Here is a 15,140-nt window from a genome sequence, read left to right on the forward strand (position 1 = left end):
AGTGAGATACTGCAAAATCAGAAGTAATGAACAAGAAAATTACAAAACTCTTAAATATGAATTTTAAAATAAAATTCTTTTTTCTTCATTAACTTAATTTAGTCACTCAGAACAATGCTTTGGAAACGAAACTTGGAGACTTGTAGCATTTTTAGGAGAAATTTTGTTTTCAAAAATATGAAGATAATAAAACAAAGATAAGAATCATATTTGGCAGTATTATTTTTGGTTGAACTCTCTCATTTTGTGTGTAACTAAAACTAAATGTATATCTAAGTTATTACAGTTGACATTTGAGCAAATTTATGAATATAAAATCTGATTTAATTTGTTTTGTACTACATACATTTCCCAATGTATCCCTACCCTATCTCTTAACAAACAATTCCTTGTAACAAAGAATTTAAAGTTTAAAAAAGGGAAAAAGCTCAGCAAAATGAGCCAACATATTTAGAAAGTTTCACCTCTATAGTATACCTCCTATCTTTTATTTGGGACCAAAATTGGTCCTAGCATTCACTTTCAATTATTTTGTTGCTGTTTATATTATTGTCATCGTATTTATTATTTTCCTGTTTCATCTGCTTGGAATCTGCTCATATTTCTCATACTTCTATGTATTCATCATAATTATCATTTATTATAACACAATAATATTCTATTACAATAATGTCCTACAATTGGTTTAGCTATTCTATATTTGAAGGGCATATATTTGTTTTCAAGTCTTTGCTACTATGCAAAGAGCTACTATAAATATTTTGGTGTATATTATAATTTTTTTTTTTTTATCATTGACCTCCCTGAGACATATGCTTAGTAATGGAGTCTTTGGGTCAGAGGGTATAAACATTTTCATCACTTTTCTTTGAATTAATCCAAATTGCTTTCTAAAATCATTGGACCATTTCAGTGCACCATAAACATTTCATTAATATGCACATTTTTTCTATAACCCCTGCAACATTTACTTCTGTCATTTTTTCCATCTTTTGTCATCTTCACCGATTTATTGACTATGAGGTAAAGCCTCTGTTTTGTTTTAATTTATGCTTCTCTTATTTATGACTTAGAAAAAACCTTTATATCATTGTTAAGAGTTTGCAATTCTTCTTTTGAGATCTCTTTGTTTATATGTTTTAGCCACTATCTTTTGGGGCCATAAGTTACTGGTATCTTAGATGCCAAAATACTATTAGTGATATTTGTTGTAAAATTTCCTCCCCCCTCTCCCCCTAGTCAACATCTTACCTTCTTTTCTTCCTTGTGTTTTGTTGGTGCAAATCTATTTTATTTTTATAATCTCTTCTATCTTTTTAATTGACTAAGGTCAGTTGGCTCACTGGTCAAAGCTATGAAGGTTATCTGATTTAGTTCTCTTCTGATTTTAAAATAGTGCGATCTTCTAATATGAAGATCATATCCATTTTAAGATTGGCATGTGATGTAATATGTTACATCCTACCTAATTTCTGATAAATTGCTTTCCATTTTCCCAGGATTTTTGTTTTTTTGTTTTTTGGGGGTCCTCTAGGTAGTTCTTTCCTAGATAATTTCTATTTTCAGATTGCCCAACTATCCTACTTTCTCTTGATAATTCAATATTGAATCACCCATAAATTTATACATTCTCTCTAAATTTGTTTTTACTTTTAGAGTACTAAGAAGTTATATAAGATCCATTGTGTATGATAATATTTGCTTTCATTATTAGCTATGGGTCATTTTTAGCTTTCGAGCAATCATCCAATTATTTGGTGATCAAGTCTTTGATTCTTGTAGATTTCAATTTTTTTTTCTGTTTTCATTTCCCCACATTTTTCTTTGTTTGTTTGTTTTTTTGGTAATAACCAAATCCCATGTCCTGTATCATTCTTTTTGTATTTATCTTTTGATAAATGGCCTTGAGTTGGGGAGACTTGTGCTATCTGATCTTGTGCTAATCACTTAAATTCCACTGCCTCAATTTCTTCAATTGTAAAATAGGGATAGCAATAGTATCCACCTCCCAGGGATATAGTGAAGAACAAATGAAAAAATACATGTAAAATCCTTGGAACAGTCCCTGGCATATACTAGTCACTGTATAAAGAGTCGTTATGTTGTTATTACTATTATTGACATCTTTTTGTTGTTATTAATGTTATCACTTTTTTTCTACTGTTAGCATTTTTAAGGTATACATAATGTAGAATTTTTATTTTTTTATTCTTTTGCAAGGCATTTGAGGTTTAAGTGACTTACTCAGGGTCACACAGTTAGGAAGTGATCAGTGTGTTAGGCTAAATTTGAACTCTGGTCTTCCTGACTTCAGGGCTGATGTTCTCTCCACTACACCATCTAGCTGCCCCTATGTTTTATTTTTGAACCATCCTCCACATCTAACACATACACGTCTTGCTGCCTAATAATAGTCAAAATGCTGCTGGAGATTTTTTCAACAGGTTAGTTTGTTTCTCAGGTCAGAGCTAACAACCTGTCATCTGCTAAGCAGAATTTAGATTATTTTGCATTATCTTCCATTACTTCACTTTGAAGCTCTCCTTTTACTCTTTTTATTTACACAACCTTTTGAGATAAACTTGTAATTTATTCCAGTTGTTTTAATATTTTACATTCTAGAAAAATTTAATGCCATCTCTAAACCAAGAGGTTCACTCACTGTAAACAATATTTTCTAAATAACTTAATAAAATATTCAATAAAATTGATTCCAACTCTGAACTTTAGAAGACCCTAATGTTTCGTTTTCTGTATTTGCAGAAAAGTTTGTTGTACCTACCATTTTCTTTCTGTTTCTAAACCAGGTCTCTATTCATGAATTCCACATTTACCCCCAATCTTATGGTGCAATAATTTAAAAATTAACCCTTTGTGAAAGACTTTTTAAAGGCATTAAATGAATTTATACGTACTGGTTCTCTCTTGTTCACACTCTTATTTACCTTTCAAAGGAAATAAAAGTAAGGTATCAACACTGTATTACTTTCTCCCTAGTTTTCTTCTTGAAAGGTTATATTTGCCTAAGTATTTAGTGATCTTACCTATCATTATGCCTTTCCAGGCATGAAGGTACAACATTTTGTTGGATGAAGGATGTCCTTCTATATGGATTGGGATTCACATTATCAGTAGTCCATTGCCTAGCTCATTAGCTGTTGATAATGACAGGTTACACGTTTTGGCCAACTGTTTTACAATTTCACCCTTGAGTTCCTTTAAGCATTTGGTTGGATGTCATCCAGTCTTAATGATTTATTTACACCTACCTTGTCAATTAGGACTTACTATTTTGAGCATTTATCACTGCTTATTCTAATAACTCTGATCTACATATTGCAAAAACAATTTGAAAATGAGAAAGTCTCCTGAGGTTCAGTGTTGGGATCAGTCTTATTGAGTATTTTTATAAATTAATTAGAAACGGAAGACATTCTATGACGTCTTCCTCAATAATCTACAAATTTAGCATTTCATTCCATATCTCTGCCATTTCTTTTCTTGAATGTATAATTTGCACCTTGATCACCAAGGGATCCTGCTGAATAGTAGCTTCCTTCCATCTTTGGTTTTGTTCATAACTTTTTAATTATTACTTTGGGTGGGGGTCTATTTAAATGTTTTGTTCAAATACTTATGTTTAAGAATAATAATCTTACTCACTATGAAATGTTTTATATAGACAACACCAAAGACAGTGGTTGAGCCATTGCCTGAAATATTCTGCTGGTCTCTAGGCAGAAGGAACTTGTTATAGAGAAAATTCCATTAGTATTTGCCCTCTGAATCTCATTTCTTGGACTTGTTTTTATTTTACTTGGCAATGGTTCCTTTAGAGTAAAAGATGGCACAAAATCATATTATAGCCAAGACTAACTCAGTATGAGTGTTTTTTAAATATTAATTTTTTTAGGAAAAAAGAATAAAAATCCTTTTTTTATAATATTTGTATTGAAAATGTAAATATAGTGCTTTTACCATCAGAGACATTGGATGTCAATTATTATTTTGATAGAGATGAGATCTAATATTTGGATAAAGTTATCATGTCTTACCTTGAGACAGCTTGTCTCCAGACAAAACACCCCAAATACTTTCAAGAGGTCGAATTTTATGCAGGTAAAAACTACAGATCTTGAAAAATCCAGAACTATGAGTCCACTTAATAAGGATCCATTGAAAGAACTGAGAATGTGGAGCCTGAAAAAGAAAAGACTTAGAGGGACTATGATAGCTCTTTTCAAGAATTTGAAGAATTGTTATATGGAAAAATTGTTGGACATATGTTCTGATAACACAGGGTAAAACCACAAACAATGGGGAGATTTAATTTTGGTGTCAGGGCTAACATTTCCTAACATTCAAAATTATCTAAAAGTGGAGTGAGTCGCCTTAAGAAATGGTTGGCTCTCCCTTGGAAAGTCTTTAAGCAGTGATTCCTCATCTTCTGTAATTCTTATCCATATTTTCCCATAAGTAATTTATAATTTTAATTAAAATTCTTGACTTCCTTCAGTTGAATTCTGGTATTTTTTTCTATTTCTGTCAAGTAATTCTTTGATAGTTTTATTGGCAAACTCTAAATAAGCAAATTAATTTAGGCAGTAATATCATTTTTATTATATTGCTGTAGCCTTATCTAATCCGTAGAAGTTCTGTCAAACATACTAGGGATTTTTTTTTTTTTTGGTCTTTTAATGTTTCACAGACACTAGAATAACACTTAGGCTATATATTTACTTCTCTCTTATTCTTACCACAGAACCAAACCACCTCCTTATTCAATTATTCATTTTTTCATTCATTCAGCATTTATCAAGTTCTTTTTATATTCTTTTATGTGCTAGGTTATGGGTTTACAAAGACAAAAATAAAAAATAAATAAAAACACACCAATTTCTCCCTACACAAGGGACTTATTGATAAATACAGTATTTGTACAAGTAAGTAGATACAAGGAAATTTGAGAAGTAACAAAATACTAACACTGAGTAGATCCAAAAAGACCTCCAACAGAAAATGACATCTCAGTTGAACCTGGAAGATAACTAGTGATTCCAAGAGATGTTGAAAAAAGAGAAAGGATGTTCCAGGTGTGCAGGATATAGCCTATACAAAATATCAGAAGTGAAAGATAAATTAATAAGTGAAAGAAAAAATAAGTAGACCTATTTGACTAGACATTAAGGACATGAAAGAAAAAAATGGAAACTAAGTCAGACATTCCTTTTATGTTTTTTTGAAAGTTTTGCTCCCATTCCCCCAAAAGGTCATTCCTAGGGTAGGATATTGAAATTATTGTTAACATAATGAATCTCTTGACTCATTATTCTTGTATAACAAGGACCTATTTCAGGGCTACAGTTAGTAACTGGTTGCTATCATGCTAAGCTCTTGGATAATGTTCCCATTCTGTTCTCAGATTGGACTCCTCATATAGTCAAATTTAAAGTGTTGCAACTTAAATGATTAAGGACTAGCTATCTTGAACCAGATGGTCTATAGACATTTATGCTCAATATGTTCAAAATTTTTGCCATCATCTTTCTTTGCAAACCCTTACCCCCTTCCAGTCAGCCAACAAACATTTATTTTCCTATATATTATGTAATTATATGTAATATACAATCATACATTATATATAATATATGCTATAATATTTATTATATTGTATATATTTTATATGTAAGTATATTATAATATCTAATACACATTTTATATTATGTTTATATGTTATATATAATTATATTATAATTTATTATTACTCCTCTACCCTGGGCACAGTATTAAAGCACTGGAAATACATGCATAAAAACTCAGTCTTTGCCCTCAGGTTGCTTAATATCTAAATTAAATGTTCCCAGTGTTAGAACACTACCTTTATTTCAGGGCCCCCAAGCTTACGATCTGGATTTTTCCTTTATTCCTCTCTATCTCTCATTCCTTCCAAATCCAATTCTTAGTATGGCCTGTTTTCTCTTTTGCATCAGCTCTAGCATATGACCCCTTCTTTTCTCTGATATTTCACTCCAGTGCAGACCCCTATCTTCTCACACCTGCTTCCTAACTTCCCTCTGCCACCCTTCCACCATGATCCACCCACTGACTGACCTCTTTGTGCTTCCATGGACAAGACTTTCTGTCTCTTAGCTCTTGAAATTTCCACTGGCTGAGCTCCGTTCATAGAAAACTCTCTCTCCTCATCTCTTCTTCCTCTTGGCTTCCCGACTACAATACTGCCTTCTACAAGGAGCCAATCCCAATCCCAAAAAGAGAATCTTCTCTCTTTTGGTTATTTTAAATTTAGCCCATATTTATCTTGTTTGTACATCGTTATTTGCATTTTGTTTTCCCTATCGATTGGGAGCTCCTTGAAAACAAACAAGTACTGGCTTTTTTAGTTTGTATCCTTAGCATTTGGCACAGTGCATGGCACTTAGTAAGTGCTTAATGAAGACTGTATGATTGGTATAAGATTTATTCACTCCACCTTCCTCCAAAGTGTTTGTGGATAGTCATCCCTGCTTTATTTTGGAGAATTTTTTTTAAAAAGAAATGCAGAGATTTTAGGCAATACAAATGACAACCTTATAAAAAAAACCAAAATGAAATGAAATTAAAAAAAATCCAAACTAAAGAAAAGCCCAGGTCTTTTTGCTTTTGTGGCTAGACTTCTTGTTTTTAGTGGTCTTTTTCCATCAATTGACAAGAAGTTAGTAAATAATTACTGTCATGAACTGGGCTAAATGCTGGGGATACAAAGAAAGCAAAAACCATTCCCTATCCTTAAGGAATTTACATTCTAATGGAACAGAAAACTTAAATAAATAGGCTATATAAAATCTATACTGAGTTAATGGAAGGTAATCTTAGAGGAGGAGTAAGAGACTAGAAGTATTCTGTAAAAGATGGCATTTGAGATGAGTCATAGAAGAATCCAGATATTTTATGAAACAGATGTGAGGAGGGAGAGCGCTGCAAGAGTATAATAAAGGGGAGCTGCTAATTTAAGGGCACAGAGATAGAATGTCATGGTCAAAATCTGCAATATGGCTGAATTCTAGAATGCATGGAGGTTGGAATAAAATGTCCAGAGATTGTAAATAGCAGGAAAGATCTAGGTTGTGAATCACTTTAAATGCTGAACAAAAGGCTTTCTATTTGGTCCTAGAAGTGATATGGGACAACTGGTATTTAATGAACAGAGAGTGGACATGGTCAGACCTGTGTTTTGGGAAAATTATTTTGACAGTTGAATGGAAGATGGAAAAGAATGGAAAGTGACTTGTCAGGGAGACTAATCAGAAGACTATTACAATAATACAGGATAAAGATGATGGATTTGGGTGGCAGTTCTGTGAGTGGAGAGAAGGGATATTATATAAATGGCAAGATTTGTCAAATGATTGGATGGATATATGGGATAAGAATAAGAAGTAAAAATGAAAGTTGCAAATCTAGAACAAGCAGGTAGACAGTTGGTCTAGTGGGCTGAATGTGGACCTGGAGTCAGAAAAATCTTATTTCAAATTCCACTTCAGACACTTGCTATGTGACCTTTGTCAAGTCACTTAACTTTTTTCTTTGTCTTAGGTTTTGCATCTGAAAAATGGAGATGTTAATAATAGCACTTCTTCTAAGAGTTGTTATAAGAATAAAATAAAATCATATTTGTAAAATACTTAGCAAACCTTAAGCAGGACATAAATGCTAGTTCTGGTTGGTAATGTAACTTCCAGTTAGAAATGTCCTATAGAGAGTTGGCAGGGTTTTTTGTTATTGTTATTATTTACTGTAATAATGAAAATCATCTTATATCACCCATATTTTTATTTTATATTTACTTGGAATTATCTTACTGAGACATAGCAAATCATATGAACTGAATTTTATTATTATTTTCACATTACTTATGGGTTTGTCTGTAAAAAGAAAAAAAAAAAACTAGAAGCAAATGCTAGAATCTTGGTCTCTAGTATAATAATAACAAGAACAGACAATCCTATGTACAAATACTTTTTTATTTTTATTCAGATATCTTCAAATACGTCACATCCAGAGGCTCCTGCACCTGCCAAACAGTGTGAAGAGTCAGCTTTGTTTCAATTTGCAGAGGTATGGTAATTTTTCTTCAACATTTTGGTTGGTGTGTGTGAGCATGTGTGTTTTATGAATAAAGTCATGCAAGTCTTTTATGACCATGTAATCACTTGGGAAGCACCTAAGTATTGAAATTAATGAGTATGAAATAGTCACTTTGTCATAAAATCATATAATAGGGTTCTGTGGAGAAACAAAATAAAACACCTTTTAGTCTCAGGAAACCTTGAGATGGGGATTAATAATGGACAGTGAACTCTAGGTGTGGTATTCCAATATCTGTGAAATATCACTCGTAACACAATTCCCTGTCTGGAGTTCCTAGTTTCTATTAGTGTAAATAGAACTAATCAGAAGTTGTTCATATTTTATAATAACTAATACTCTCAGAATAGCCTAAGCATTAGTAACTCGTTTATTTTAACAGTAACATGATTTATCAGGATAGCCAAAGGATCCCAATTTGTTGGCTTTCTCGTAATGATGGCATTGGATGATATGATTCATGAATTGTATTTTTATGACTATACAGCCACAAATCTGATCTGTTAAAGTACTCAGCTATCCTTTTAGGTGTCATAGCTAGTATTTTTCTTGCTCTTTTGGCTCCATGCATTTTCTCTGGCTATCTCCCATCTCTTTCCTGATCTCACTTCCTATGTATCCTGACTTCCTTCAAGTCCCAGCTAAAATCCTACCTTGCTTAGGAAGATTCTCTCAGTCTTATTAATTCTATTCTTTTTTTTCTCTTTTTTATTGCCTGTTTATCCTTTATATGTCTTTTTTTTTTTAATGTATTTTTGACTTCTTGTGTTCCTCATTCAATTGTAAACTTCTTGAGGACAGGGACTGTTATTTGACTTTCTTTGTGCCACAGTGCTTAGCACAGTGCCTGGTGTATAACAAGCCCTGTGAATGCTTATTGACTTAACCCTAGATTAATTTAGATAGCATTACACGGGAACCTAGATATCCTTGCACTAGAGAGAGAGGGAAAAAAAGAAAAAAAACTAAAGTATGCATTAAAAAGGACTCAGAGACATTGATGATGAAAATCCAAAATCTTAACTATTTCCACAGAGGCCCCAGCGTTAGTCATGTACTGATTACTAAATAAATATATAAAAGATATTATCCGAGTATGATGGAATTGATGTTTTGTATATTTATTTGTTGTTGTTAAACTTAAAGAAAAGGGTGATTATATCCACTCGGTAAACATTAGTAAGCAACTATTCTATACAACATATTGTGTAATTCGGTACAAAGTACTTGACCTCTTTGGGACATAGCTCCCACATTTGTAAAAGGAAGAGGCTGGAATAGATAACCTCTAAGAGCCCTTGTAGTCCTAAATCTTATTCATTTTCCATTGAATTAAAAATTAATTTTCTCTCATGCTCACTATTGAGGAGAGAGATATAGAGAAAGACATAGGAGAGAGAGAGAGACAGGGAGGGGCAGAGAGACAGAGAGAGAGAAAGAGAGAGAAGAGAGATAAAGAAAGGGGAAAAAGAGGCAGTAAGAAATGGAGAGATAGACAGAGGGAGAGAGACAGACAGATAAAGAGGAAAGAAATAGCAAGAGATAAAGAGAGACAGACAGACAGAAAGAGAGAGACAGATAAAGAAAGGGGAAAGAGAGGCAGTAAGAGATGGGGAGAGAGAGACAGAAAGATAAAGGGGAAAGAGAGGAGGGGGAGGGAGAGAGAAGGAGAAAGGGAGGGAGAGAGAGGGAGAGGGGAAAAGAAAGAATAAATCCCTGTAACAGATATGCATAACCAAGCAAAACAAATCTCTGCATTGGCCATGTCCAAAAAGTACGTGTCTCATTTTTCACCCTGAGTCTATCATTTCTCTGTCAGGAGGTATAAGTAGCATGCTTCATCATTGCTCCAGCTTTAAATCTATGATCCTGTGAAGAAATCTGCAGCTTGGTCAGCTATGGAATAATGCAATATAAGATGGCTATGTAGCGAAATAGAGCTAGCTAGGTGTTTCAATGGATAAAGCACCAGGTCTAGAGTCAGGAAGACTTGGGTTCAGATCTAACCTTAGAAACTTGTTAGCTATGTGTCACTTCATCTCCCTTTACCTTGGAGAAAAGTAGGTGACAGACATAGTGCTCTAATTTCCCGCACCACCTAGCTGCCCTGCTAGTTTTCTGACTGATTGACTAACAAGTGGTAATTCAGTCTTTTTCTGAAGACCTCCAGTAAAGGGAAATGTTTTACTCCTTAAGACACTCTGATACACTTTGAGAGAATACTAATTGTCAGCACATGATTTTCTTATAACAAGCCTACATTTACCTCTTTGAAATGTCTATCTACTGTTATTCTATATTTTTAAGTCTAAACAGAAAAAAGATAACTGGTATCATGAAACCATTAAGGATTACTCTTTGGAACTTACCCCTCAATCTTGTCCAAGTACCCCCAACCATAATATCTAAAACATATCTTTCCATCTTGTACACAGAAACAGCATGTGAAATATTTTAAATGCTTTTCTGAAATTTAGGTTCATTATATTTATAGCATTGCTTTAATTTAGTAGTCCAGTATCACTATCAAAAAATAAAAAAGAAATAAAGTTAGTCCTGTCTGACCTGGAAAAAGAAAAAAAGAAAAGTAGGTGATTTAATGGATCGAATCTTGGTTCTGGAAAGTCTGGGTTCAAATCCAAACGGAGACACTCTCTAGAAGTGTGATCCTGAAAAGAGTCACTTAACCTCTGTTTGTCTTAATCTACTGCAAAAAGACACGGCAAGTTACTGCAGTGCATTTGCCAAAAAAATGGGGTGGTAAAGAGTCAGACATGACTGAACAATTTAGCAAAATAAGAGAAGTGCTATAAAATGAGAAGTATTATAAGAGGTGCCCTTATGGTTCAGAAGAAGAAGAAAGACAGTTGGAAAGGCTTCTTCATTCGTGGTGGTGGAATTTGAGCTGGTTCTTGGCAGAGAGGCTGCTTCAGTTGTTCAGCCATGAGATAATGAGGGCAGTGGAGTTAGGAAAAAGGGGAAAGCTGTCAAGTGAAAGACATGGCCGTCTCACTGTTGGGAATTTGACCTATTAAACAACCAATTCTGACAAATCCATGTAGTTAGGTCTGTCTTTATTAGTTTTTCATCCTAAATTGATGGAGATTGGGAGGGGAAAATGTACTTTTTTTTTTTTAGGTTTGGAGGAAAGAATAATCAATGAAGTTTTCTGATTATTATCAATATCTCTTTTACTGGGAAAATAACAATTCTGCATTCTATCTTTGTGGCAGCAAAAATTTTAGTGCCCTATACTAGGAATGAACTAAAGTGATCTATTGCTCACATTCAGATCAAATTCTTCAGAAAAAAATATTCTGTCTCTTTAGTTATATCAAATATTAATTTGCTACTTTTCTGGCTTGTTTATCTGCTTGCTTCCTTAATAGTGCAACATTTATCTTGGCTGTTTGGGTGTTGCTTTATGAAACTTGTAATAAAAAATATCGTATAATTCTATTGTCTCGTAAAGAACAATTAGGTTGATGAATTCTGAATAAATTAACATGTTGTAATAATCTTCCATTATGAAAAACAGACCATTATTTTCACTGTCTAGAGGGATAGTTTTGTAGCATTTATTTGTCTTTATTGTCATCCATTTGATGTTAATAAAAATTTTAAAGTAAAGAAAGAAAACATCTGGCAAAAGGATAATTCGTTTTTCATGTGAATTCTGAGTCAGCCCCTTCCAGTTCCTTAGAATCATTTGTTTTCCATTCAAGACAGAACTGATTTGCTTGTTCTCATGTTTTATTGTTTTAGCACTCTAGGATATGAACAATAAGACAAGTAATAGCTAATCTTTGACATATCTGATCTCGTTAGCATGTTATAACTACTCTAAGGTGTTTATTTTAGTTTTAGGTCTAGCCTAGAATTCAACAGCTGGCACCATTGCATTTAAAAGTTACTACCATTCAGACATGATTTAAATATTTAGTAAACAGTACTATCATTGGGTTCATTATTGCTTCTGTTCAGTCATGTCAGATTCTTCATGACCCCATTTGGGGTTTTGTTGGCAAAGATGCTGGAGTAATTTACCATTTCCTTTTCCTGCTCACTTTACAGATGAGGAAATTGAGACAAACAGGGTTAAGTGACTTGTTCAGAATCATACAGTGTCTTAGGCCAGATTTCAACTTGGGAAAATGAATTTTTCTGCTTGGAGGCCAGCACCCTTGGGTTTATACCAGAACATCTCTTGTTCTGAGTGAAGCTCCATAGGAGAGCATGATGTTGGAAGAGCAGTTGGTCTGTGTATCTGGAAAGGGGACTTGCTGGCTTACTCATAAACGAGTTGATTATTGATTGTTTCCCTCTTTAGCTCTATAATACCTCTTCTTATTTTCCTCCAACCATTCACTTATAGTTGTACCTTTCATAGCAAGTGATATCCATGATTTTTGGCCTAGTTCTTCCTAAATTATTTGCTAGAGTAAAAAGTATCTTTCTCTTTACCTGGGAGAGAGTTCCACAGTGAAACAAGAGACAGATAATGCATCTTCTGCTTAAACTCAATTGGAGGAAGTTACATAGAGCACTCTAAAATAAGAGGATTAATTTGAACACTTGTAGGAAAGTCATTGCATACCAGTAGTATTATCTCTATATTATCCAGACTGATGAGGGGAACCACAAAGTGGTTAATAAAAAAGATAATTTTCATTCTCTCTTACCCAGCAGGAAAATAGAAGGGGAATGGGATATGAGAAGGGAAGGGGAGAAGATAAAAGAGAGGACATATTGGGGGAGGGAGTGTTCAGTAAATACTTTTGAGAAGGGACAGGGTGAAAGGAGAGAGAATAAATGGAGGTGAGGAATGCAATTAGTAATAGTAATTGTAAAAAAAAACCAAATTTTGAAGTTTCTCTTGCTCATTTCTCAAACATAGAGGGAACTGAGTCAAATTTATAAAAAATAAAATCCATTCTCCAATTGATAAATGATTAAAAGATATGATCTGTGCCCAAAGGACTGTAAATTTATACACATCTTTTGACCTAACAATACTACTAGTAGTCATGAATACCAAAAGAGATGTGGAAAAAAAAAAAAAAGGAAAATGACTTATATGTACCAAAAATATTCATAGCAGCTCTTGTCTCAGGTCAAATTCTTCTTAGAGAAATTGAGGGGATGCCCATCAATTGAGGAATGACTCAATAAACGAGGATATGTGTTTGTGGTGCCTTATTAATGTCCTATAGGAAATGATGAGTAGGATATTCCCAGGGAAAAAAAGAACAACCTGAAAGTCCTCCATGAACTCAAGTAAAATGAAATGTACTGTATAGAATGTAATAGCAATTTTCTGACATGTTCATCTTTAAATGACTTTGCTGTTCTCAGTAGTATAGTATAGTATATATTCTATCTATACCCAGAAAAGGAACTTTTTGTGTCTGAATACAGATTAAAATATTCTCTTTCTTTTCCACTTAATTTTTCTTGAGGGTTTATATTTTCATTAGCGTGGGAGATCTGTTTTCTTTTACAATTTTATTTTTATGGAAATGTTTTGCATAATTTCACATGTGTTTTCTTAATTGTGGGAGGGGATAAGGGAGAGAACCTAAAACTCAAAAATTTTAAAAGCAAATGCAAAAATTTTTTTGTTTTGAATATAATTGGGGGAAATATTAAATGAAACAATAATTTTCATTCGGAATTAAATAGTATAAAATTCATTTTTCTTATATTTTCTTCATATACTTTTGCTTGGCCTACTATTAAGATTACCTTGTATTCCTTAAGCATACAGTTGGAGGAAACAGTCTAAAAATATGTGAAATGGCAACAGATAGTCAGTCTGTTAAGTTAAAATTTAGGCCTTGTGTAATTCACAAAATGATAGCTAAAAAGTAGTAAAGAGAAAGTTCTTGGGCTATTGAGTCAGAGAATCTCTATGAACTTGGTAAGTCACCTTACTCTCTTAGCATCCAAAGAAGATGGCTCATATTCTCATCTTTAAAAGGAAGGAATTTAACTAGGTGAGTTCTAAGAACTTTCTAGCCATGAAATATTATGAGTCTTTGATCTTTGGCTAATCAGTAAGAGTTATGCATGGATGTAGATGTAGATACATGCAAATGTAAATATACTTATATACATATGTAAATAACAATATAATTATTATTAAATATAATGTAAATAATATCCATATATATGTATGTTAGTGTAGGTATATGTATATGCCTAAAGAGAGCATTTATAAAGCACTTACCGGGCACTATACTAAATTATGGAAATACTACTGCTACTACTGTGTTCATGACTACAACAACTACTACTATAAAGTAGTACTAATATATATTAATAGATTATTTACATTATCATATTAATTAAATATATGAAGAAATATAATTAAAAATAGACATCTAAATATATTATATTTAGTTTTATATATTTGTCATGCATATTTCAATATAAAATAAGTTTTAACACCCCCCCCCCCTTTTTTTTTTTTTTTTTGCTGAGGAAATTGGGGTTAAGTGACTTACCCAGTATCATACAGTTAGGAAGTGTTAAGTGTCTGAGATCAGATTTAAACTCAAGTCCTCCTGACTTCAGGGCTGGTGCTCTGTCCACAAAAAATAACATTTTAAAAAAGAATTCAAGGGTTAAGGTTTGCAAAACACTTTACATAGCTATCCCCTTTATTTACTGCATGGCCTGGAAAGGTTGATGCAATTAATATCCTAATTTTAGAGATGAGAAAATTTAGGCTGGGAGGAATGAAAGTACTTGGCTGAGCCCATACATCTAGTGTTTGAGGTAAAAATTTTAAAGCTCAGCCCTTTTCCCATAGGATCCAGCTGAATAACAACAAGGTAGACCCACCATTTTCCATACTAATAGGTAAAGGAAAAGCATATAGAAGCTGAAAGGGGACGGTAGCAGTGTGGAGATACCCAAGTTGGGATGAGGAAAACTTTGGAGATTAAGTCCAGAGATGAGTGAGGTGAAGCTTTATTGGGATCTTTCTTAAA

General features: G+C 33.2%; 1 protein-coding gene across 10 annotated transcripts in view; it reads left to right on the plus strand.

The window, feature by feature from the left end:
* Positions 1-15,140, plus strand: part of BBX (BBX high mobility group box domain containing) — a 358,834-nt gene that overhangs the window by 257,962 nt on the left and 85,732 nt on the right. For all 10 annotated transcript variants that reach the window (XM_051985230.1, XM_051985235.1, XM_051985229.1 and 7 more), the window contains one exon: positions 8,035-8,115. In XM_051985230.1, coding sequence (XP_051841190.1) covers positions 8,035-8,115 — 81 coding nt within the window. The remainder of the gene's footprint in view (positions 1-8,034; positions 8,116-15,140) is intronic.

This window comes from Antechinus flavipes, chromosome 3, assembly GCF_016432865.1.
Source record: "Antechinus flavipes isolate AdamAnt ecotype Samford, QLD, Australia chromosome 3, AdamAnt_v2, whole genome shotgun sequence".
In the NCBI taxonomy this organism is placed as follows: Eukaryota; Metazoa; Chordata; class Mammalia; order Dasyuromorphia; family Dasyuridae; genus Antechinus; species Antechinus flavipes.